At 32.0% G+C, this 26,714-nt stretch overlaps 1 protein-coding gene and 1 long non-coding RNA gene across 2 annotated transcripts; one reads left to right on the top strand and one right to left on the bottom strand.

The window, feature by feature from the left end:
* Window positions 1-10,234: 10,234 nt before the first annotated feature.
* LOC142235356 (uncharacterized) lies at window positions 10,235-10,933 on the bottom strand. The gene has a single exon (XM_075306611.1). The coding sequence runs from the start codon at window positions 10,931-10,933 to the stop codon at window positions 10,235-10,237; it is 699 nt and encodes a 232-aa protein (XP_075162726.1).
* A 4,040-nt stretch (window positions 10,934-14,973) lies between these two features.
* Window positions 14,974-15,516, top strand: LOC142237288 (uncharacterized). The gene is made up of 3 exons (XR_012722429.1): window positions 14,974-15,084; window positions 15,169-15,267; window positions 15,343-15,516. It is a non-coding gene; the product is annotated as an uncharacterized LOC142237288 (long non-coding RNA).
* The last annotated feature ends 11,198 nt before the right edge of the window (window positions 15,517-26,714 follow it).

Raw genomic sequence — 26,714 nt, 5'->3', positions numbered from 1 at the left:
CTTCAATTCTCCGTTCCATTGGCTCGGAATCAATACCGACATCAATAGTGTATAGAGAATATCTTTGGAACTGGGTATGTCTTTTTCACTGATATTTATTTTCCTATTGCCCGGATTAATATTCGATTAATAACAATCCACTATAGCCTATATTTCATGATATTTTCTTGAAGGCTTAAACAGAAATTTAAGATTCCCTGTAGAAATTAAACTAGAAAATTTCTTACAAATCTACACTGAAAAAAATATTTAAGTGGTATTACGCAATATAAATTTTAGGACGTCCAATTTACAAAATATTAAGGACAAGATTTGTATCCTAATTATAATTTTATCCTAGATTTAAAGCCAGATAGGTCGCTAAAAATGTTGATAAAAATTTTGATTAGAGTCTTATATGGTCTTCTGCTTATTATGACTCATTGTTGATTATTTTTCAATTGAACATATTATGAATTTCCAATTTAATGCATATATTTTTTAATCACTGTGCGATAAACAAGAGCTGGGAATCTATGGGAGTGAAGAATTTGCTACTAAGATGATCGGAATAATTATACAGTCTATGAGACAACCCATGATTATTAGTGACGGTGATGAAAAATCCCAGTTAGTTTAAAATGATTATGACGTTTGCTTGTGGGCTATTTTTATGAGAGAGCAATAAGATTTTAGTTCCGCTTACTCAGGTCAGGTAAATTAGCACCACAAACATCAGCATCAGTCCCTCGAGTCATTGTGAACTTCAATTAAAAAATGAAAAACAGAACTTTATGAAGATTGTTTTTGTTTTTTGTACACATCACCTATCTAATGTTAGTTACATTATTTTTCGTTTTACTAGAACAGAGGGGAGGGGGGAATTATAAAGTTAGAAGGGCGATCCCCTACTAGCTGGCTTTCAATAAAATTATAAAAACCAAAGTTATTTTTTGTTATGCACTAGACATTAATAGAATTTTCTCACGCTGTCATTCTCCCCATTGCACTTCACCGTCAGCCGGAAATCGCTATGGTGTAACTATAAACAAATTCTCAAAAAAAAAAACAAATGCCAAATAAAAATAATTTATTAATGAAATATCCATGAATTGCAAAGAAGTGGTGAACATACATATGTAAATTCACACTAAGCTCGTACGTCATAAATGCTAAGCTCACTCGCAAACATTAGTCATCATTGTTGGGTTGATTCGATTCTCATTTTATTGCGTTTAAAAAAAAGCTATCAATTTAATATACCCTACATTTGTAAATGACCGCAATAAGATCACACAGAACGAATTATATTAGAAATAAAATTTTGACAAAATTTTCTATATAAATAAATTTTTGACAAAATTTTCAATATAAATAAAATTTTGACATAATAAATAAATAAAATTTAGACAAAATATTCTATAGAAATAAAGTTTGCAGAAAATTTTCTATAGAAATACAATTTTAACAAAATTTTTCTAGAGAAATAAAATTTTGACAAAATTTTCTATATAAATAAATTTTTGACAAAATTTTCAATATAAATAAAATGTTGATTAAATTTTCTATAGTAATAAAATTTTGACAAAATTTTTTATAGAAATAAAATTTTGACAAAATTTTCTATATAAATAAATTTTTGACAAAATTTTCAATATAAATAAAATTGTGACATAATAAATAAATAAAATTTAGACAAAATTTTCTATAGAAGTAAAGTTTGCAGAAAATTTTCTATAGAAATTAAATTTTGAAAAAAATTTCTATAGAAATAAAATTTTGTCAAAATTTTCTATAGAAATAAAATTTTAACAAAATTTTCGATAGTAATAAAATTTTGACAAACTTTTCTATAGTAATAAAATTTTGACAAAATTTTTTATAGAAATAAAATTTAGACAAAATTTTTTATAGAAATAAAATTTTGATAAAATTTTTCTATAGAAATAAAATTATTAAAAACAACATTTCTATAGTAATAAAATTTTAACAAAATGTTCTATAGAAATAAAATTTTGATAAAATGTTCTATAGGAATAAAATGATGACAAAAATTTTTATAGAAATAACATTTTGACAAAATTTTTTATAGAAATCCAATTTTGACAAGATTTTCAATATAAATAAAATGTTGATTAAATTTTCTATAGAAATAAAATTTTGACAAGATTTTCAATACAAATAAAATGTTGATTTAATTTTCTATAGAAATAAAATATTCAGAAAATTTTCTATAGAAATAAAATTTTGACAAAATTTTCTATAGAAATAAAATATTGAGAAAAGTTTTATAGAAATAAAATTTTCTATAGAAATAAACTTTTGACCAAAAGTTTTATATCAATAAAATTTGGACAACATTTTCGACAAAAATTACATTTTGGCAACATTTTCTATAGAAATAAAATTTTGACAAAATTTTCTATAGAAATACAATTTTGACCAAAATTTTTAATTCAATAAAATTTGGACAAAATTTTCGATAAAAATAAAATTTTGTCAAAATTTTCTATAGAAATAAAACTTTGACAAAAATGTCTACATAAATAAAATTTTGACAAAATTTTCTATAGAAATAAAATTTTGACAAAATTTTCTATAGAAATAAAATTTTGACAAAATTTTCTATAGAAATAAAATTTTGGCAAAATTTTCTATAGAAATAAAATTTTGACAAAATTGTCTATAGTAATAAAATGTTGACAAAATTTTTTATAGAAATAAAATTTTGACAAAATTTTCTATAGAAATACAATTTTGACAAAATTTTTTATAGAAATAAAATTTTGATAAAATGTTCTATAGAAATAAAATTATGACAAAATTTTTTATAGAAATAACATTTTGACAAAATTTTCTATAGAAATCCAATTTTGACAAGATTTTCAATATAAATAAAATGTTGATAAAATTTTCTATAGAAATAAAATTTTGACAAAATTTTCTGTAGAAATAAAACTTTGACACAATTTTCTATAGAAATAAAATTTTCAGAAAATTTTCTATAGAAATAAAATTTTGACAAAATTTCCTATAGAAATAAAATATTGAGAAAATTTTTATAGAAATAAAATTTTCTATAAAAATAAACTTTTGACCAAAAGTTTTATATCAATAAAATTTGGACAACATTTTCGATAAAAATTACATTTTGGCAAAATTTTCTATAGAAATAAAATTTTGACAAAATTTTCTGTAGAAATAAAATTTTGACCAAAATTTTTAAATCAATAAAATTTGGACAAAATTTTCGATAAAAATAAAATTTTGTCAAAATTTTCTATAGAAATAAAACTATGACAAAAATTTCTATATAAATAAAATTTTGACAAAATTTTCTATAGAAATAAAATTTTGACAAAATTTTCTATAGAAATAAAATTTTGGCAAAATTTTCTATAGAAATAAAATTTTGACAAAATTTTCTATAGAAATAAAATTTAGATAAAATTTTCTATAGAAATAAAAGTTTGACAAAATTTTCTATAGAAATAAAATGTTGACAAAATTTTCTATAGAAATAAAATGTTGACAAAATTTTCTATAGAAATAAAAGTTTGACAAAATTTTCTATAGAAATAAAATTTTAACCAAAATTTTTATAGCAATAAAATTTTGACCAAAATTTTTAAATCAATAAAATTTGGAAAAATGTTCGATAGAATTAAAATTTTGACAAAATTTTCTATAGAAATAAAATTTTGACAAAATTTTCTATAGAAACAAATTTTTGACAAAATTTTCTATAGAAATAAAATGTTGATAAAATTTTCTATAGAAATAAAATTTTGACAAAATTTTCTATAGAAATAAAATGTTGATAAAATTTTCTATACAAAAAAGATATTTTCAAAAGAATAAAATTATTTCTATAGAATAAAATTTTCAATTGGTTTTAAAGCGTAAATATATAATCGTTCTCACCGAATTTTTCTGTGTATATGATTGTTTTCGTTTGTAATTATTCTAGTGTTATTTGTTTAATTATTCACTCGATTTGTTGTTGCAATAAATCTTGGTTTTTTTGCAAGTCTTGTTCAATGATGTGGGGTGGTATTGTTGCTATTCATGTTGTTTTTATTGTTGACGTATTTTAAATAATGTGGTTTTTATATTGGGGTTGTTTGCCAGATGTGTTTTTGTTTTTTTTCAGCATAATACAGAATTAAATCGGCTCATCATTCTAATTATAGTCACTCGACTAATGATGGGTAAGATAATAAAAAGGGTGTTTTTCATTTGGAATGATAGGTATTCAATATCTCAAATAGGTATTACATTTCCAGAAGAACAACTTATTAGGTTTTGTGACTCAATTGGATATATAGGACTTTAAACCATTGGTCTACCTGGGACTACTATGAGTATGGGGCTATATCAATTTGACATTTTGGACGGTAGTCGCCATATATCCCTTTAAATTTGTCATTTAATATTAAAACAAAATACAGGTAGATAATGTGTTTATTCCTCAGATTCGTTATATGATTTCCTTGATATTTCCTTTATATTTTTTTACGTTTTTGAAATTAATAGTAATAAAAGATACTCATTGCAATAGTTCCATTATATAGAAGCCACGAGTTTGTTTAAATCAAAAAATCTTTAAATCAATTTGAAAATCTTTGAACCCAATTACCTTTTTGTTAATGTAAGCATTTGGCTTGTGAAACTAATTTATCTTTAGTGATTTATTTATAATTGAATATCACAACAAAGTGCTGAAAACCTTATGATGTAAAAAAGGTCATATATTCCAACATTCATCTTATACAAGATGTATGTTTGTTAAAATGACAATTTGTCGAATTACCAATCCCCTTGTCTTTGTAAAGTCATTTATGTCATTCATTTATGTTCTATAAGCCGGATTTAGAATTTATTTAAATGTTTGAGCTATCATAAATAAACTAAGCTTTATATGTTATTAGATGATGATGCTGTTACTCTTGCATCTTTGCAATTATGTTAATCGGAATAACATAGTGTTGTTTTCCTTGTTGGTAGTGCACGTGTTTTAAAGATAACAATATCGATTTGAGTGAAATGAGTGTATCTTCCATATGTATCGGTCATACCACAAAGATAATATCATTGAAATCAAACCAAAAAATTAACATAACAAAAAATTTGTAAAAAGGTGATGAAAATATTGACTTTCGTCTATTTAAAATGTATACAGTCTTGAATAAAATAAAATTTACCCTCTGTCTGTTTGTTGTAATCCTGTTTCAGTCTTCAACAATGAAGATATTATGCTGAAATTTTCTATAGGTAGATTAAATTCCATCTTTATATACAGCCCCATATAAACCTATCCCCCGATTTGACTTCTTTGACATATAGACACTAATACCTTTGTCCAGTTTTCGTAAAATTAGAAATCTGGAGGAATCTTGGGTCCGAGATATACCAAATTTAGTATATATAGGTACATGTCTTCACATATTCCCTATAAAGACCGGATGCCACTTCTTGATAGTATGGAAGATCTAGATATATTTTAATTCACTTCTGAGGCGTGTTGAATGTGAAACATGTTTTGGCATAGCCCCTATGTAGACCCATTTTCTAGAAATTTAAAGTCCGGAGATATATTATGGTCGCAACGTGCTATACCAAATGAAGTTTATATGCTCGTAACTTAGAGACCAATCTCCCGATTTGACTATTTGGCCAATAAAAACGGCAATTTCAACAGACATGTAGTCACAGAAAAGGCGACACTAAAGCTTATTGAACTTTATTTAAGTCCATGGAAACATCTATGCTTTATTTAAAATTTTTGCAATATTTAAAAAGTTTCCTTTGCTTTAATATTGTGAGTGTACACGCAATTTAATTTGGCAATAATTTGACCACATAAAGAAAACTAAAATAAATTAAATAAAATAATAAAAATTATTAAATAAAATCAAATTTTTATATGTATATAGTCCCCACATTAGAAACTTCTACTGAAGACTGTCATCCACAATCGAATTACTTGGGTTGCGGTAACACTTGCCGATGGCAAGGTATCTTCAAATTTCCTAACACCGTCTTCTAATTTGCAGTGTAGTCCATACTTAGTATATATTAATCTAAAAATGGCCGATTAAATACGTATATAATTAAGTTTGACATAATTTTGTATAGAAATAAAATTTTGATAAAAGTTTCTATAGAAATAAAATTTTGACAAAATAAAATTTCGACAACATTGGACAAAATTGGACAAAATTTTCTATAGAAAAAAAATTTTGACAAAATTTTCACTAGAATTAAAATTTATAAATAAAATCTATAGAAATAAAATTTTGCCAACATTTTCTATAGAAATAAAATTTTGACAAAAATTTCTATAGAAATAAAATTTTGACAACGTTTTCTAAAGAAATAAAATTTTGACAGCATTCTCTATAGAATTAAAATTTTGACAACATTTTCTATAGAAATACAATTTTGCCAACATTTTCTATAGAAATAAAGTTTGACAAAATTTTCTATAGGAATAACATTTTGAAAAAAATGTCTATAGAAATAAAATTTTGACAAAATTTTCTATAGAAATAAAATTTTGGTAGATTATTTTTGGCTCGAGTGGTACCCATGATTATGAACTGATATGGACCAATTTTTGTGTGATTGGGGATCGGCTATATATAACTATAGACCGATATGGACCAAATTTGGCATTGTTATTAGCGGCCACATACAAACACCATGTACCAAATTTCAACCGGATCGGATGAAATTTGCTTCCCTTAGAGGGTCCGCAAACCAAATCTGGGGATCGGTTTATATGGGGGCTATATATAATTATGGCCCGATATGGACCAATTTTGGCATGGTTGTTAGAGACCATATACCAACACCACGTACCAAATTTCAACCGGATCGGATGAATTTTGCTCCTCTAAGAGGCTCCGGAGGTCAAATCTCGGGATCGGTTTATATGGGGTCTATATACAATTATGGACCGATATGGACCAATTTTTGCTTGGTTGTTAGAGACCATATGCTTACACCATGTACCAAATTTTAGCCAGATCGGATGAAATATGCTTCTCTTATAGGCTCCGCAAGCCAAATCTGAGGGTCCGTTTATATGGGGGCTATAGGTAAAAGTGGACCGATATGGCCCATTTGCAATACCATCCGACCTACATCAATAACAACTGCTTGTGCCAAGTTTGAAGTCGATAGCTAGTGTCGTTCGGAAGTTAGCGTGATTTCAACAGACGGACGGACGGACGGACATGCTTAGATCGACTCAGAATTTCGATATGTTACAAACCGAATGACAAAGTTAATATACCCCCCATCCTATGGTGGAGGGTATAAAAAGTATGGGCGTTTCCAAAGATTTTGTCTTTACTTTAACAACACCCAGAAAAAAGTGTCTTCGAAACTAAAGGAAAAAATGTTCATCAATTTAGTTTAGCCATTTTATTTCCATTATGTTAAATTTGTGTGTGAAATAATAAAATCTACTTGCTTCAGTAAAAAAACTCCTAAACTGAAAGCAGTTTGGAATAGTCCATTACCTAGAATAAGGGATGGAATTTTATTAATACTGTTTTCTTCGCTGGGTATAAGAATTTACTACTGACCAAGAAAATTTTATTCACTGATAACAAAGCATTTGTAAGAATAAACAAAAACCGAACTAAAACCAAGTTTCCTCAAATTTAGTAAAAATTTCTTATAAAATTATAAATCTGACTTCCTTCATTATAGAAAGCTTATCATACATACGAATAACACTCGGCATAGAAAAATATTTTTGTTCATTCGTACTAAGAAGTATTCAATCCTTTCAAAACTTAAGGAAACACACTTGTTAGAAGAGATATAGGAAAACCTACATCTCTTTTGTCTACCTGTTATCGATACCTGTCATCGGTGGAATCGATATGTTTACCCACGCGCAAACATATGCTTTTTAGTTGAAATCGCGTTGTTATGGTATACGGTTGTTAAAAGATAATATAGTAAAATAATATACTAAATAACAAATAATATATATAAAATATTTTAAATTAATGAGAAAAATGTTCCTTATTTGAAAAATTTTAAACATACACAGAAAAAAAAGTGTCTTGTAAATTTAAGGACCATTTTGACTTCCACATAGTTCAACAAATTTACTGTAATATAGTTCATTTTTCGTAACCACAACGAAAATTAACTTAGCTAAAGGAAAACTTATAAAAATTCAGTAAATGTTTTTTAGTTCACTAACTACGAAATGGGAAGGATTTTTCCTTAAATAAATTTCCAACACAGTAGTTAATGCATCGTTGATTCTATTATAAAAATACATGGGCAATATAAAAATCTTACTACGAAATGTAGACAATTTACTAAGAAAAAATTTTGTATGGAAAAAAATTTTTGTAGTAAAAATTAACTTAACGACATTACCGATTCGTATGATGGCTACCTACAGATTATTTCCCTTTTTATTATAAGTTGGAGTGTTTTTCCTCACATTGAAAATTGTAGATAAAGTAGAATAAAAAGTAGTTAATATAATCCTTGCCGGGTGTATATCATTTTTTATAGATTCCTCATAGATTTGGTATATATTTTACCTTAACTTATAGATAGAATTCAAACTAATCAATAAACGTGCTACTGGAAAATGTGAGTGCATCATGTGAGGGAGTTTTTAAGAGACATTTTGTGTATATCTCGTATGATTGTTTGTGTTTGTTATTGCGTCATTTATGCTGTTGTTGGTTGTTTTGATTCTAGAGACAATGGAATGTTCCTTGTGTGTTGTTGGTATCTTTTGTGGTGAGAGTTGTTTTCTTGCAATAGCGAGATCAGAAAGGGATCGTGTGTGTGTGTGGAGTTGTTTTTCTTTACGGAGTTGTTTTTCTTTATGGATATTTGTGTCTTTGAGTTTTATTGTTGCATTCAGTTATGTTGATGCATTTATGAAGTGCACACGTGGTTTTAATTTTGCAAAATTGTACGGTATTGGTGATTATTAATGAAAATACATTTATTTCGAAACATTTTATAAACTGAGAAGTGAATGATGTGATGTTAGAGTAATCAGAAACGCTTTTTATTGATAAAAACAAATAACAGATTAAAGAACTGTGTTCAGTATTGTTACGGGGTTGTAACCAATATATTTGTGATTAGGAATAACAAATATATGAAGAAAAATTGAGACTACGGAGTTGTAGTTATTTAAGTAAAATTAAATAGACCAAATTTATAGACAAAAATTTTATAGAAATATTTCGAAAATGAGACATTCGGAATATTTGTGAAATGGAGCAGACTTATAATTTGCCTTTTGAATGAAAGACGTGGAGGTATGAGTTCACAATTTATATATTCATTGAGTGCGTTTGTTGGTACATTAGAGACTTTGTACTTACATATTATGAGATCAATGGTGAGCTGGTGAAGGAAATCAACCTCTATGTTGGGTGTGATGATGAATAGAGAGCGAGTCAACTTCGTTAACGCACCAAGAAGCCTCGGTCTCAGCCCATCATCCCTCCAACAACAGTGCAATTTGCTTCATTGCCACATTTACGCAAAAATAATGGGATATTACATGGTTGAAATTCATACAACTTATTACTAAACATAGCTCAATACAATTCAAGAAAAATTCAAAATAATTAATTTAAAAAATAGGAGAAACCGCTTTAAACATCCTGCCTCCCTTGGCCTAAAAGGGCAAAATTACAAAAATCGTTGAAGTTGGGATAGTGCACGCAATGCGACTTCCAAACACCATTGTGGATTCTCGGAAGATATATTAGCTTTAACCTCTGGTCGTCGTGTAGTTTCCATTGGATTTGACCTCTCCGATTCAGGAATACGCGCTTTGGGACGTCCCACCTGCCGCTGTCGATTAGAACGTCTAACTGGATTACTTCGTCTGGTTCGAGGATAAATTCTTCGTTGAAGTGGCTCATGGAGCAATGTATGATGTTCTTTTCCACATCGTTGACAGACATCTGGTGAATTACACTGTATTGTTTTATGTGATCTGGCCAAGCAGTTAACGCAGTATTCATGACGAACAACAGCACGACGACGATCTGTTATGGACATGTTCAAAAATTTCCTGCAATATCTAAGAGAGTGATATTTTTTACAAACCAGGCACTGGTTGAATTGTGAATTTCTGCGATCCCTGGAGAAGAAAAAGATGGATTGTTTGGTAGTCAATTTGATATTTGTATTGTATAGCTTAGGGTCAAAGGGGGGCAAAAGTAAAAAAAAAACGTTTTTATTTTTAGGGGTTGTTTGGTAAAACGCAAAGTTTAGCTATAGCTCTCGTTACCGTCCCATTTTTAGTTCTCACATCCGCTACTCGCACAAGGCCGTCCGAACCGGGATAAAGTTTTTTAATGCGACCCAAACGCCATTCACATGGTGGTAAGGAATCATCGTGAATTATCACTAGTTGCCCCACACTTACATTTTTTTCTTGTTGTTGCCATTTATATCTATTCTGCAATTCTTTAATGTACTCATCCTTCCACCTACGAGCGAATTGATGTTGAAGTGATTTGAGTTTATCCCATTTGTCTGCGAGAGGAAGAGAATCATCAGAGACTTCTGGCATTGCCATAAGAGGGGCACCACGCAAAAAGTGTCCTGGAGTTAAAGCTAACAACTCCAAGGGGTCGTCGGTCATTGGCGAGAGGGGGCGAGAATTTAATACAGCTTCTATTCGCACTAATAGGGTACAAAACTCTTCGAACGTGTATTTTGTATTTTGGGCAATTTTTCGAAAGTGCATTTTAAAGGATTTAACACCAGCCTCCCAAATACCTCCCATGTGTGGTGCATTGGGTGGTATGAATGACCAGTGAAACCCGTGGGCAGTGTATTTTTCTACAATATCCTTGGCAGAGTTTTTAAGAAATAGAAGATATTCATTATGAAACGCACGATCAGCTCCGATAAAATTAGTGCCATTATCGGACATGAGTTTCTGAGGAAGTCCCCGTCTACCTACAAATCTTACGAAGGCAGCTCGAAATGAAGAGGTTGTCAGGTCAGAACAAAGTTCAAGATGTATGGATTTGGTAATTGATGGTAATTGGATCAAATATAAACAATGAAATGTTTCATGACACTGAATGAATAAAGAGTATGACTTACATTTGAAATCCAAGGGAAAACCAATGATGAGTGATGTTAGAATCAGTTTTTATGAAATGTATGTTAGTGGTTTTGACTTCGTTTTTATTCAGACAGACGGCGATTTTGACCCAGTTTTTTAATTTTCTTGCATCCGTGTGGTGTTCAATGTTTAATGTGAAGTTTGGTGACAACTCGTGTACCTGAGGTTTTTGCCTTGTGTACTTGATGATTGTCGTAGGGGATCTCTTCCAGAAAGTTTACGAATTATTCTCAATTACAAGCTGTGTACTTACAACGCAGTAATCATTGATGGAATTGGCGTTCTACAAGTAATGTAAAAGTTTGTTAAATTATTTGACATGTGAAATTCTAACCAAAAACACAATTTTGTGTGGCAAATCTAGAAATGTTACCTATGGTCTCCATATACCTGTGGTTGACTTAACCATGTGTCTTATGATCTTTTTGTTGATCTGTACTTGTGACCAATATAAAGTACCGTTGGCCACACGTGTTCTGGAATGGTCATGTATATTCCAAGTGGCGATCTTTACGGATTTCGTCTTATTTTGTTTTTCTTATTACTATCTTTGATGCAAGTTTGCAGTATGCAAAATACTGTCAGGAGAGAAGTATATCCTGTATTGTTTTAGCACCAATTAATTGTCCAAATTAATGAAGCATGAAATGTGTTTGCTTAAATTATCAATATTAGTTCTGCTTTGTTGAAAATTCGTATTTGGCGAGCTGTCAAATTAAATAGGGTTGTCGTGATATTAGAAATATTTATTTTAGAGGGCAAACCATTTAGCTGTGTTCAATAAAGGTTCGAAGGACCATGTTCAGTATTGTTACGGGGTTGTAACCAATATATTTGTGATTAGGAATAACAAATATATGAAGAAAAATTGAGACTACGGAGTTGTAGTTATTTAAGTAAAATTAAATAGACCAAATTTATAGACAAAAATTTTATAGAAATATTTCGAAAATGAGACATTCGGAATATTTGTGAAATGGAGCAGACTTATAATTTGCCTTTTGAATGAAAGACGTGGAGGTATGAGTTCACAATTTATATATTCATTGAGTGCGTTTGTTGGTACATTAGAGACTTTGTACTTACATATTATGAGATCAATGGTGAGCTGGTGAAGGAAATCAACCTCTATGTTGGGTGTGATGATGAATAGAGAGCGAGTCAACTTCGTTAACGCACCAAGAAGCCTCGGTCTCAGCCCATCATCCCTCCAACAACAGTGCAATTTGCTTCATTGCCACATTTACGCAAAAATAATGGGATATTACATGGTTGAAATTCATACAACTTATTACTAAACATAGCTCAATACAATTCAAGAAAAATTCAAAATAATTAATTTAAAAAATAGGAGAAACCGCTTTAAACAAACTGTATATTTCTGTTAATAGTTTAAAATTAGTGCGGACTTTTAATTGATTTACATAAAAAATATACAACATGAGTGGTAATAGGATGATCTATATTTATTCTACATCTGGATCACAGGTTGGAGATGCAACCATGTTTTTGAATCTATATTTTTTATGTTACATCAATTCCTACAGGTGAGTACTAAGTTCGAGTTTAAACGCTAAAAATAACAAGTATATACGGCCGTAAGTTCGGCCAGGCCGAAGCTTATGTACCCTCCATCATGGATTGCGTAGAAACTTCTTCTAAACACTGCCATCCATAATCGAATTACTTAAGTTGCGGTAACGCTTGCCGATGGCAAGGTATCTTAAAACCTCCTAACACCATCTTCTAAATTGTATGTCCATACGTGGTATATATTAAATCAAAAAAGATCGATCCAATACGTATATAATTCAGTTTGGCAAAGTAGACATAAAATTTTGACAAAATTTTCTACAGAAAGAAAATATTAAAAAATTTTCTATGGAAATAAAATTTTCACAAAATTTTCTATAGAAATAAAAATTTTGACAACATTTTCTATAGAAAGAAAATTTTGACAAAAATTTCTACAGAAATAAAATTTTAACAATATTTTCTATAGAAATAAACTTTTGACAAAATTTTCTATAGAAATAAAATCTTGGTCGATTATTTTTGGCTTGAGTGGCAACTATGATTATGAACCGAATAAAATTTGAACAAAATTTTCTATAGCAATAAAATTTTGACAAAATTTTCTATAGAAATAAAATTTTGACAATGATGAAAATTTTATTATGAACCGAATAAAATTTTAACAAAATTTTCTCTAGAAATAAAATTTTGACATTTTCTATAGAAATAAAATTTGGTAGATTATTTTTGGCTCTAGTGGCAACCATGATTATGAACCGATATGGACCAATTTTTGTGTGATTGGACCAATTTTGGTATGGTTGTTAGCGACCATATACTAACACCACGTTCCTACTTTGAACCGAATCGGATGAATTTTGCTCCTCCAAGAGGCTCCGGAGGTCAAATCTGGAGAACATTTTGTATGGGGGCTATATATATTTATGGACCGATATCGACCATGTTCCAAATTACAACCGGATTGGATGAAATTTGCTTCTCTTGGAGACTTCGAAAGCCAAATCTGGGGATCGGTTTATATGGGGGCTATATATAATTATGAACCGATGTGGACCATTTTTTGCACGGTTGTTAGAGACCATATACCAATATCATGTACCAAATTTCAGGCGGATCGGATAAAATTTGCTTCTCTTTGAGGCTCCGCAACCCAAATCTGGGGATCGGTTTATATGGGCGCTATATATAATTATGGACCGATGTGGACCAATTTTTGCACGGTTGTTAGAGACCATATACCAACATCATGTACCAAATTTCAGCCGGATCGGATGAAAATTGCTTCTCTTTGAGGCTCCGCAAGCCAAAATCTGGGGATCGGTTTATATGGGGGCTATATATAATTATGGAGCAATGAGGACCAATTTTTGCATGATTGTTAGAGACCATATACCAACACCATGTACCAAATTTCAGCCGGATCGGATGAAATATGCTTCTCTTAGAGGCTCCACTAGCCAAATCTGGGGATCGGTTTATATGGGGGCTATATATAATTATGGACCGATGGGAACCAATTTTTGCATGGTTGTTAGAGACCATATACCAACATCATGTACCAAATTTCAGCCGGATCGGATGAAATTTGCTTCTCTTTGAGGCTCCGCAAGCCAAATCTGGGGATCGGTTTATATGGGGGCTATATATAATTATGGACCGATGTGGACCAATTTTTGCATGGTTGTTAGAGACCATATACCAACACCATATACCAAATTTCAGCCGGATCGAATGAAATATGCTTCTTTTAGAGGCTCCACAAGCCAAATCTGAGGGTCCCTTTATATGGGGGCTATACGTAAAAGTGAACCGATATGGCCCATTTTCAATACCATCCGACCTACATCGATAACAACTACTTGTGCCAAGTTTCAAGTCGATAGCTTGTTTCGTTCGGAAGTTAGCGTGATTTCAACAGACGGACGGACGGACGGACGGACGGACGGACATGCTTAGATCGACTCAGAATTTCACCACGACCCAGAATATATATACTTTATGGGGTCTTAGAGCAATATTTCGATGTGTTACAAACGGAATGACAAAGTTAATATACCCCCATCCTATGATGGAGGGTATAAAAATAAATTACTAAGAAAAGTGTAAAATTGTACGTCTTCCGATACAAATTTAAATATAACTTGATGGAGAATAGCCCAAACCAAGTTTTTTATACAGATTATTTTTTTATAATGGATTATTAAAGAAAACGTATCATGAAAATTGCGATTTTAGCCTCTAAACTCGAACTTAATATCCACCTTAAATACTAAATGCTATACTGACAATTGGAAATTATGTCTAATTTTTTTTTCATTTTTTATTTCAAATATATTCTGAGAATAATTTCAAAAACGTCCCATTAGTCCATGGATATGATTTCAATAATGTACCAACTGGATGGATTTTTCAATGTGGTAAGTTTTCTATAAACGGTATTTTGTCCGTTTTTAATAAAACTAAAATTTAAATTTATTAAAAATTATTATTTTCACTTGCAGGTAAACAGGTCTTGTAATGGTATTTTTTTGAATATTCTTACTGTTTAATGCTAATTAAGCTGATATCCTTATTGGCTCTAGGAAACACTCTTGAAAACCGTAAGTTAAAAATCAATATGAACGATAGAATTTGATAATATTTTTCTTATATTTTGTATAACTTTGCAATTTCAGATGCTTATAAGACAAATCCGCCCAACAAAAGTTAGCCAAAATCGATGAAATTGGACAATTCAATATATCTTTCATCTGGATAGAAAGCATGGAAATTTAAATTAATTAGTTTAGTCTTAATAACATAGAATATTACTCTTTTGAAGAAGCAATTACTAACTACCGACAAGTAACTGCATCCAACGTACTAATAAAAATATTTCCTTTATTGTATATCATAAGCCATAGTTTTGTGTAATATAATAATAATTTTTTGAAATAAAATACTGGTGGTTATAGAAAATTGACTTGTTTTGTACGAAAAATTTCTTAGTTGTATACAGGCTTGTTGTACCTTTGATTCCTCAATTTCTCTACTTTTTTGAAAATTATACCGACAAATAGTTTATTTCAAACCAATTTCTTAATACAGGTTTCCCAAAAAATCGTTAATTTTTCCGGATAGCAGGAATATTTTGAATGAGTTTAACTATATTCTTCCCAAAGCATAGTAATAATGAACTAAAATACGATGCAATACATGAACTAATTTATAAGAAAATCATGAACTTATCTAGATGAAAAAAATCTTTGGCGCCAAATCATGGTCATTCTTACTATGGGCTAGTTCATTTTTCATAAAAAATAGTAAACTTTTTTTTCGGTGTAAATAAACAATAAGTCTATCAATGTTCGTGATGGTGTACAAAGAAAGAAAATACCAACAGAATAACAATCCCTTCATTCATCAGGTACCATTCAGGACGCTAATCTTTTGTGAAAAAAAATGGTTTATGATTTTTCATATTTGTAGGTATTGAAATTGTAAAAGGAGGACAAAATAGTTAGGCAGCAACTTATTAAAAGTGAAAGGTACAAGAAGAAGAAGAAGAACAAGTATATACGGCCGTAAGTTCGGTCAGGCCGAATCTTATGTACCCTCCACCATGGATTGCGTAGAAACTTCCACGAAAGACTGTCATCCACAATCGAATTACTTGGGTTGTGGTATCTTAAAACTTCTTAACATCGTTTTCTAAATTGTGAGTTTGTCCATACGTGGTATATATTAGACAAAAAAGTTATGTATAGTTAAGTCTACAAATAATTACAAATCGATATGGACTTTTTGCACGGTACGTAGAGAACTGAATATGGGGGTCGCTTATATGGGGGCTATATACAATTATGAACTTGATATGGACCAATTTTTGTGTGATTGGAAATCGATTTATCTGAGGGATATATATAACTATAGACCGATATGGACCTAGTTAGGCATGGTTGTTAACGACCATATACTAGCAAAATGTTCCAAATTTCAACTCACTCGGATGAAATTTGTTCCTCCAAGAGGCTCCAAAACCAAATCTCGGGATCGGTTTATATGGCGCTATATATGATTATGGACTGATATGGACCGCTTTTGGCATGGTTGTTAAATATCATATACTATCACCACGTACCAAATTTCAACCAGATCGGATGAATTTTACTTCTCCAAAAGGCACCGGAGGTCAAATCTGGGGATCGGTTTATATGGGAGCTATATATAATTATGGACTGATATGAACCAATTCCTGCATGGTTGTTGGATACCACATACTAACATCACGTACCAAATTTCAACCGAATGGGAAGAATTTTGCTCTTCCAACGGGCTCTGGAGGTCAAATCTGGGGATCGGTTTATATGGGGCCTATATATAATTTTATAATTATGGACCGATACCGACCAATTTTTGTATGGGAGTTTGAGGTCATATATTAACACCACGTACCAAATTTCAACTGAATCAGATGGATTTTGGTCTTCCAAGAGGCTCCGGAGGTCAAACCAGGTGATCGGTTTATATGGAGGCTATATATAATTATGGACCGATGTAGACCAATTTTTGCATGGTTGTTAGATACCATATACTAAAACCATGTACCAAATTTCAGCCGGATAGGATAAAATTTGCTTCTCTTAGAGGTCTCGCAAACCAAATCGGGGGATCGGTTTATATGGGGGCTATATATAATTATGGACCGATGTGGACCAATTTTTGCATGGTTGTTAGAGACCATATACTAACACCATGTACCAAATTTCAGCCGGATCGGATGAAATTTGCTTCTCTTAGAGGCCTCGCAAGCCAAATCGGGGGATCGGTTTATATGAGGGCTATATATAATTATTGACCGCTATCGACCAATTTTGGCATGGGAGTTTGAGGCCATATATTAACAGCACGTACCAAATTTCAACTGAATCAGATGAATTTTGGTCTTCCAAGAGGCTCCGGAGTTCAAATCTGGTGATCGGTTTATATGGGGGCTATATATAATTATGGACCGATGTGGACCACTTGTTGCATGGTTGTTAGAGACCATATACCAACACCATGTACCAAATTTCAGCCGGATAGGATGAAATGTGCTTCTCTTAGAGGTCTCGCAAGCCAAATCGGGGGATCGGTTTATGTGGGGGCTATATATAATTATGTACCAATGTGGACCAATTTTTGCATGGTTGTTAGAGACCATATGCTGACACTATGTACCAATTTTCATCTGGATCGGATGAAATTTTCTTCTCTTAGAGGCCTCGCAAGCCAAATCGGGGGATCGGTTTATATGGGGGCTATATATAATTATGGACCAATGTGGACCAATTTTTGCATGGTTATTAGAGACCATATACTAACACCATGTACAAATTTCAGCCGGATCAGATGAAATTTTCTTCTCTTAGAGGCCTCGCAAGCCAAATCGTGGGATCGGTTTATATGGGGGCTATATATAATTATGGACCAATGTGGACCAATTTTTTCATGGTTGTTAGAGACCATATACTAACACCATGTACCAAATTTCAGCCGGATCGGATGAAATTTGCTTCTCTTAGAGGCCTCGCAAATTTGGGGGTCCGTTTGTATGGGGGCTATACGTCAAAGTGGACCGATATGGCCCATTTGCAATACCATCCGACACCTACATCAATATCAACTACTTGTGCTAAGTTTCAAGTCGATAGCTTGTTTCGTTCGGAAGTTAGCGTGATTTCAACAGACGGACGGACGGACGGACATGCTCAGATCGACTCAGAATTTCACCACGACCCAGAATATATGTTATATACTTTATGGCGTCTTAGAGCAAGATGTGTTACAAACGGAATGACAAACTTAATATACCCCCCATCCTATGGTGAAGGTTATAAAAACATTACGTTTTACAGTTGAAAACATTACATGGAAATTGGAAATAGTGGAATAATAAACTAATATTTCGATTATTTTGATTCTTAATAAATATATTTAATATATTAATAAAACATGTCTTTTAGTGAAGGAAAAATTGCCTATATAAAAAAATTGCATTTAAAAACGAAGATAAGCAGTTCTAATTTTGAAGTAAAAGGTTTACAACAAATATGTAAGATTTGTCCAAATGAATGACAAAAGTTCAATAAAATAATTTCATATATGAATTCAATTTAGTTAAATTTTTTCATTCTGTAGTATAGTGGTACATAAATATACACTGAAAAAAAAAAGCATACCCGGTTCCAAAGATTTTGTCTTTACATTAAAAAATTTGGTATTGATTCCGAGCCAAAGAAGCGGAGAATACAAGTAAGGATACTTTTAAGACACAATTCTCTTTTAAAATCGGGTTTTGTGTACTTGCTTCTAGGAAGCAAATTTTAATTTTTCGCTTTTTCAGCTTTTTTTCTTCATATGCTATCAAAGTCCTTTAAAAACAAGTTAACGACGACTTTATTTTCCAAATTAAGACTCGACTTCTAGTAGAAATTATGCTGTGTTTCAAGTACAAAACGTCTTTAAAATAAAGTGTTGAAAAACATGTCCTATATTTGAACGATTTTTTGCTTTGTAGTCAAGATGCAAAAAGACAACAAATTTAAAGACAATTTCATTAAATTTAAAGATTTTTTTCTAAATTATTAAAATCAAGTTGACCTTAGCCCAAACATTTTTTCTTTCATGTTATGATATCAATTTTAAATCAAATCACTTAATTATAAGGACAATACGACTTCATTGAAAAGTTTATCGACCTTTGGTCAAGGAAAAAAACTTTATACTAGAGAAATGAGTCTTCTATGCTAAGCAAAATTTGCATTCGTATTTTAAAGACATGAAATCTTTGATCTCACGACAATATTTTTTTCAGTGTAGGAAAATTTTAACTAATATATGCAAAGCATTCTACCTAATTTCTTCCACAATCACATCGTTCAAACAAATAAAAATGTCTTTGGCGCCATACGAAGTTCAACTTTCTTCACAATGAGTTCATTTTAACTCAAAGTAGGGGTCACTTTTTTCTGGGTGAATTTTGGTATTGATTCCGAGCCAAAGAAGCGAAGAATACAGGTAAGGATACTTTCAAAGCACAATTCTCTTTTAAATTTGGGTTTTGTGTTTAATTTTTTTTTTAATTTTTTGTTTTTTTTTCAGATTTTTTTCATCATATGCTATCAAAGTTCTTTAAAAAAGAGTTAACGACAACTTTATTTTCCAAATTCAGACTCGATTTCCAGTAGCAATTATGCTATGTTTCAAGTAAAAACGTCTTTAAAATAAAATGTTGAAAATATGTCCCATTTTTGAACGATTTTTGCTTTGTATTCAAGATGCAAAAAGACGACAAATTTAACGACAATTTCATTAATGTTAAAGAATTATACTGAATTATTAAAGTCAAGATGACCTTACGCCCAAAAATTTTTCTTTCATGTTATTGTATATGTTATAAGTAAAATCACTTAATTATTAGAATAATACGACTTTATTGAAAAGTTTATCGACTTTCGTATTTTAAGGACATGAAATCTTTGGCCTCACGACAATATATTTTTCAGTGTAGGAAAGATGATATTTTCACACAATTTTCTTGAACGTTTAAGGTGGTGGGTATTAAGTTCGACTTTGGCCATTAAATTCAAAAATAAATCTGTAAAAGCAGCATAACACCACAACTTGTTTTTTTTTTGCAAATTTTATTATAACATAATTTTTAAATAATATTAAAGCCTATATTTGAAGCGTTTTCATCTTAAATCTAAAGATTCAATATTCCAGCTAATTTAAGGACGATTTATTTAAATCAAAAATGTGTTTCTTCACTTTAAGGAAAATTTTCCGTAGTTCAAAGATATGCGACTTTAATGGAGGGACTCAAATTTCCAAAATTTGTGTCCCTAATCCTATAAAAATATTTTTTGAGACAAAGATTTATTATACCCTCCACCATAGGATGGGGGTATATTAACTTTGTCATTCCGTTTGTAACATAAAGAAATATTGCAATAAGACCCCATAAAGTATATAAAGGGTGATTCTTTTGAGGTTAGGATTTTCATGCATTAGTATTTGACAGATCACGTGGGATTTCAGACATGGTGTCAAAGAGAAAGATGCTCAGTATGCTTTGACATTTCATCATGAATAGACTTACTAACGAGCCACAACGTCGAATTTTCAGTGAATGGGCCCTAGAAAAGTTGGCAGAAAATCCGCTTTTTTATCGACAAATTTTGTTCAGCGATGAGGCTCATTTCTGGTTGAATGGCTACGTAAATAAGCAAAATTGCCGCATTTGGAGTGAAGAGCAACCAGAAGCCGTTCAAGAACTGCCCATGCATCCCGCAAAATGCACTGTTTGGTGTGGTTTGTACGCTGGTGGAATCATTGGACCGTATTTTTTCAAAGATGCTGTTGGACGCAACGTTACGGTGAATGGCGATCGCTATCGTTCGATGCTAACAAACTTTTTGTTGCCAAAAATGGAAGAACTGAACTTGGTTGACATGTGGTTTCAACAAGATGGCGCTACATGCCACACAGCTCGCGATTCTATGGCCATTTTGAGGGAAAACTTCGGAGAACAATTCATCTCAAGAAATGGACCGGTAAGTTGGCCACCAAGATCATGCGATTTGACGCCTTTAGACTATTTTTTGTGGGGCTACGTCAAGTCTAAAGTCTACAGAAATAAGCCAGCAACTATTCCAGCTTTGGAAGACAACATTTCCGAAGAAATTCGGGCTATTCCGGCCGAAATGCTCGAAAAAGTTGCCCAAAATTGGACTTTCCGAATGGTACACCTAAGACGCAGCCGCGGTCAACATTTAAATGAAATTATCTTCAAAAAGTAAATGTCATGGACCAATCTAACGTTTCAAATAAAGAACCGATGAGATTTTGCAAATTTTATGCGTTTTTTTAAAAAAAAAGTTATCAAGCTCTTAACAAATCACCCTTTAACATATATTCTGGGTCGTGATCAAATTCTGAGACGATTTGAGCATGTCCGTTCGTCCGTCCGTCCGTCTGTTGATATCACGCTAACTTCCGAACGAAACAAGCTATCGACTTGAAACTTGGCATAAGTAGTTGTTATTGATGTAGGTCGGATGGTATTGCAAATGGGCCATATCGGACCATTTTAACGTATAGCCTCCATATAAACCGACCCCCAGATTTGGCTTGCAGAGCCTCTTGGAGGAGCAAAATTCATCCGATCCGCTTGAAATTTGGTATGTGGTGTTAGTATATGTGTCTATAACAACCATGCAAAAATTGGTCCATATCGGTCCATATATATATATATATATATATATATATATATATATATATATATATATATATATATATATATATATATATATATATATATATATATATATATATATATATATATATAGCCCCCATATAAACCGATCTCCAGATTTGAACTACGGAGCCTCTTGGAGGAGCAAAATTCATCCGATCCGCTTGATATTTTGTACGTGATGTCAGTATATAGTCTCCAACAACCAAGCAAAAATTGGTCCATATAGGTCCATAATTATATATAGCCCCCGTATAAACCGATCCCCAGATTTGACCTCCGGAGCCTCTTGGAGGAGCAAAATTCATCCAATTCCGTTGAAATTTGGTACGTGATGTTAGTATATGGTATCCAACAACCATGCAGGAATTGGTTCATATCAGTCCGTAATTATATATAGCCCCCATATAAACCGATCACCAGATTTGACCGCCGGAGCATCTTGGAGGTGCAAAATTCATCCGATCCGCTTGATATTTGGTATGTGATGTCAGTATATGGTCTCTAACAACCAAGCAAAAATTGGTTCATATCGGTCCATAATTATATATAGCCCCCATATAAATCGATCCCCAGATTTGACCTCCGGAGCCTCTTGGAGGAGCAAAATTCATCCGATCTGGTTGAAATTTGGTACGTGGTGTTAGTATATGTTCTCTAACAACCATGCAAAAATTTTTTTATATCGGTCTATAATTATATATAGCCCCCATGTAAATCGATCCCCAGATTTGACCTCCGGAACCTCTTGGAAGAGCAAAATTTATCCGTTTCGGTTGAAATTTGGTACATTGCGCTAGTATATGGCCGCTAACAGCCATGCAAAAATTGGTCCATATCGGTCTATACTTTTATATAGCCAATGGCCAATCACACAAAAATTGGTCCATATCGCAAAAAAAAAAAGTCTACCAAAATTTTATTTCGATAGAAAATTTTGTCAAAATCTTATTACTAGAGAAAGTTTTGTCAAAATTTTATTTCTATAGAAAATTTTGTCATGGTGGAGGGTACATAAGATTCGGCCTGGCCGAACTTACGGCCGTATATACTTGTTTTAATTAAAATGTCATAAGTTTAAAAAATATGTGCCCAATATCCTAAAGTTTAGGATGTGCAATCTTTAGCAAAATTAAAATTTATTAAAGATTACGCATCTGCAAAAAATTTAAAATTTAACTTGGAAAATTATTTAAACCAATTGTGCATCAAATTCATATGAAATCCTTACACTAAATTTATGGTCTAACGGGTATACAGTGTAATACAGTTATTAACCGAAATTACATTTTTTCCGCAACAAAAGTCTTCATATCATGTATATGTACTATGTATGAAATCCATTACGAGGAGATGTTTGCAAAGTTTTATTCCCGGCCAAACTTTTGGCCGTATATACAGTGAAACCTTTCAAATATGAACACTATTTAGGTTGAGATTTCACAGTTGATTTTAAGTAACTTTCATATTACTAATTCCCAATAAAATCTATCCCCCTTTAGCCATTATCTTTGGAAATGATTTCTTTCCCATTTAATATATTTAATACTATGATGAAGTTATAATCTGTTGTATAAAATCACCTTGTGACATGTTATACGGTGTCACGTACGTCACGATATAGCCAACATTTTTTCGCTTAAATATTTTGCAGCAACAGACCGTAGTAGATATAACCCTCTTCGCTCGTTTCTCTTGTTTAACATAATGTTTTCTAATTTTTTCATTTTCAGATCACCACCCTGCTTTACAAGTCGATCGATCTACATGCTCTTTAAAGTGGGGCAGGGGTTTAACATTGCTGACATAGCACTAACTCCATAAAAATCGTGGATGCTGACATTGTAGTCATTGGGTCGATAGATTGGTTTTGTGTTCAATTGTGTTACAGTTAAAGTTTGCAAATTTACGTCTAATAGTACGTACGGGCATACATGATGGAACTGTGAATATGCTTAAGGTTAAAGGGGACTTTCAAGGGTTTCAGGGGCATTGTAAGATGGCATGGTGGTCAGCAGTTTTGGCATATGGATATCAAATAATTCATATTGAAGTACAAGGGGAAAGTGTGGAAATTAAAGTCACCGACTGTATAACACTCCAGACCTAGGCTAGAAACAGGTATATAAGGCCGTAAGTTCGGCTAGGTTGAATCTTATGTATCCTCTAGCTTGAGTTGTGTATAAAACTCTACTAAAGGCTGTCATATACAATCGAAATATTTCTTCTAAATTGTAAGTTAATCCATATATGGAGTTTATATTAGACAAAACTGGTAGATTTAATACCTACAGTACCACACATAAGTATTGGCACAGAACCCTAAACCAAAGACAATAAACTCTAGGAAGATAGGAAATTAGCTACTGAGGCGATCGAACCATTTACCGTGTTAGTTTCATACTCGAAACAAACGCGTATACGACAAGTATTGACATAGCATTAAAATGTAAATAAAAAGAAATTATGTGCACGAAATAAATTTCTATAAAGGGGAAAATGTATTTTTTTGTTGTTGCCTAAAATTTGACATTGTTTCATTAAGAAAATTAAGTTTTCCATTTAAAAAACAAGTATATACGGCCGTAAGTTCGGCCAAGCCGAAGCTTATGTACCCTCCATCATGGATTGCGTAGAAACTTCTTCTAAACACTGCCATCCACAATCGAATTACTTAAGTTGAGGTAACGCTTGCCGATGGCAAGGTATCTTAAAACCTCCTAACACCATCTTCTTAATTGTATGTAAGTCCATTCGTGGTATATATTAAATCAAAAAAGATCGATCCAATACGTATATAATTCAGTTTGACAAAGTAGACATAAAATTTTGAAATTTTGAATTTTGAGAAATAAAATGTTGACAAAATTTTCTATAGAAATAAAATTTTGGTAGACTATTTTTGGCTCTAGTGGCAACCATGATTATGAACCGATATGGACCAATTTTTGTGTGATTGGACCAATTTTGGTATGGTTGTTAGCGACCATATACTAACACCACGTTCCTAATTTTAACCGGATCGGATGAATTTTGCTCCTCCAAGAGGCTCCGGAGGTCAAATCGGGAGAACGTTTTATATGGGGGCTATATATAATTATGGACCGATATGGACAAATTCTGGCACGCTTGTTAAAGATCATATACTATGGACCAATTTTTGTGTGATTGGACCAATTTTGGTACGGTTGTTAGCGACCATATACCAACACCATGTACCAAATTTCAGCCGGATCGGATGAAATATGCTTCTGTTAGAGGCTCCCCACGCCAAATCTGAGGGTCCCTTTATATGGGGGCTATACGTAAAAGTGGACCGATATGGCCCATTTTCAATACCATCCGACCTACATCGATAACAACTACTTGTGCCAAGTTTCAAGTCGATAGCTTGTTTCGTTCGGAAGTTAGCGTGATTTCAACAGACGGACGGACGGACGGACATGCTTAGATCGACTCAGAATTTTACCACGACCAGAATATATATACTTTATGGGGTCTTAGAGCAATATTTCGATGTGTTACAAACGGAATGACAAAGTTAATATACCCCCATCCTATGATGGAGGGTATAATAAAAACGAAAAACAAATAAAAAAAATACAAACATGTATGGAACTAACATGGTAAATGCAACATTTGGTATGACGCAAGCCAATTTCCTATCTTCCTTAAGTTTATTGTCTTTGCCCTAAACCAAACAGTGGTCGGGTATCTGCAAAAAAAGTTCCTATCAGAAATATTGATTTTAAATCCCATGAAATATATACCGATGGACTCAGGATCACCTTCTGAGTCGTGTTAGCACTTGGTGTCCGTCCATCTGTCCATGTATTTGTTGTTCGCAATATTCCGGTAGCTACTATTAACCGATTTTGATTAATTTTGGTACAGTGTTGATGGAAGAATGTTTTAGTCACTTCAATGTCTAGACTGTTTGGTGCTGTTATCAAACAAAAAGAAATGTCCAATAAGTACTAAATGTACAAAAAACTAAATTAGAACTACCTGTGCCAATAATTTTGTTCCTCAAAACATGTGTTTTTATACCCTGCGCCACACTGTGGAAAAGGGTAGAGATAACATTAGCAGTGTTTGGTCACAAAAAGTCTACAAAAAACCTCCAGAAGCCAGAGTTTTATCCTAATTTGCTTTAAATTTTGCAAAAGGAGAGCAATTAGTACTATAGTCAAGTACGCCAAATTTTATTGAAATCGGTTCAGAACTAGATTAAGCTCCCATATTTTGTACAGGGAGTAGTAGTATTAACATTGTAGCTATGCATGTCAAATTTGGTTCAAATAGGTTCAGCTTTAAATATAGCTACCATATATATGTTTTTCCGATTTGGGCAGAAAAAAACTACTTCCTGTTTAGTTGAAATAAAGAACAACTTTGGGAGTACATCTTTTGGAAGTGCTTTTAAAGTTGTGCCTTTGGAAGAACTTCCAAATTTTTTTGCTAGGATGGTATTAAATGATCGACGAATAAACGTGCGTGAAATGGCTAATATCATGGGCATCTCAAATGATCAAGTCCATTTAATTTTGCATGAAGAACTACATATTAAAAAGCTTTCTGCAAGGTGGGTGCCGCATTTGTTAACAGTCGATCAAAAACGCATAAGAATGAACATTTCTCAAGCTTGTTTGGATCGTTTTAAGCGAAATAAAATAGATTTTAAGCATCGTTTCATAACTGCTGCTGAGACATGGATCCACCACTATACTCCAGAGACAAAAGAACAATCCAAAAAATGGACTGAAACTG

Source organism: Haematobia irritans, chromosome 4 (assembly GCF_050003625.1).
Source record: "Haematobia irritans isolate KBUSLIRL chromosome 4, ASM5000362v1, whole genome shotgun sequence".
Lineage (NCBI taxonomy): Eukaryota > Metazoa > Arthropoda > Insecta > Diptera > Muscidae > Haematobia > Haematobia irritans.
The sequence above is the reverse complement of the archived record's forward strand: the minus strand, read 5'-3'. Positions and strand labels throughout refer to the sequence as shown.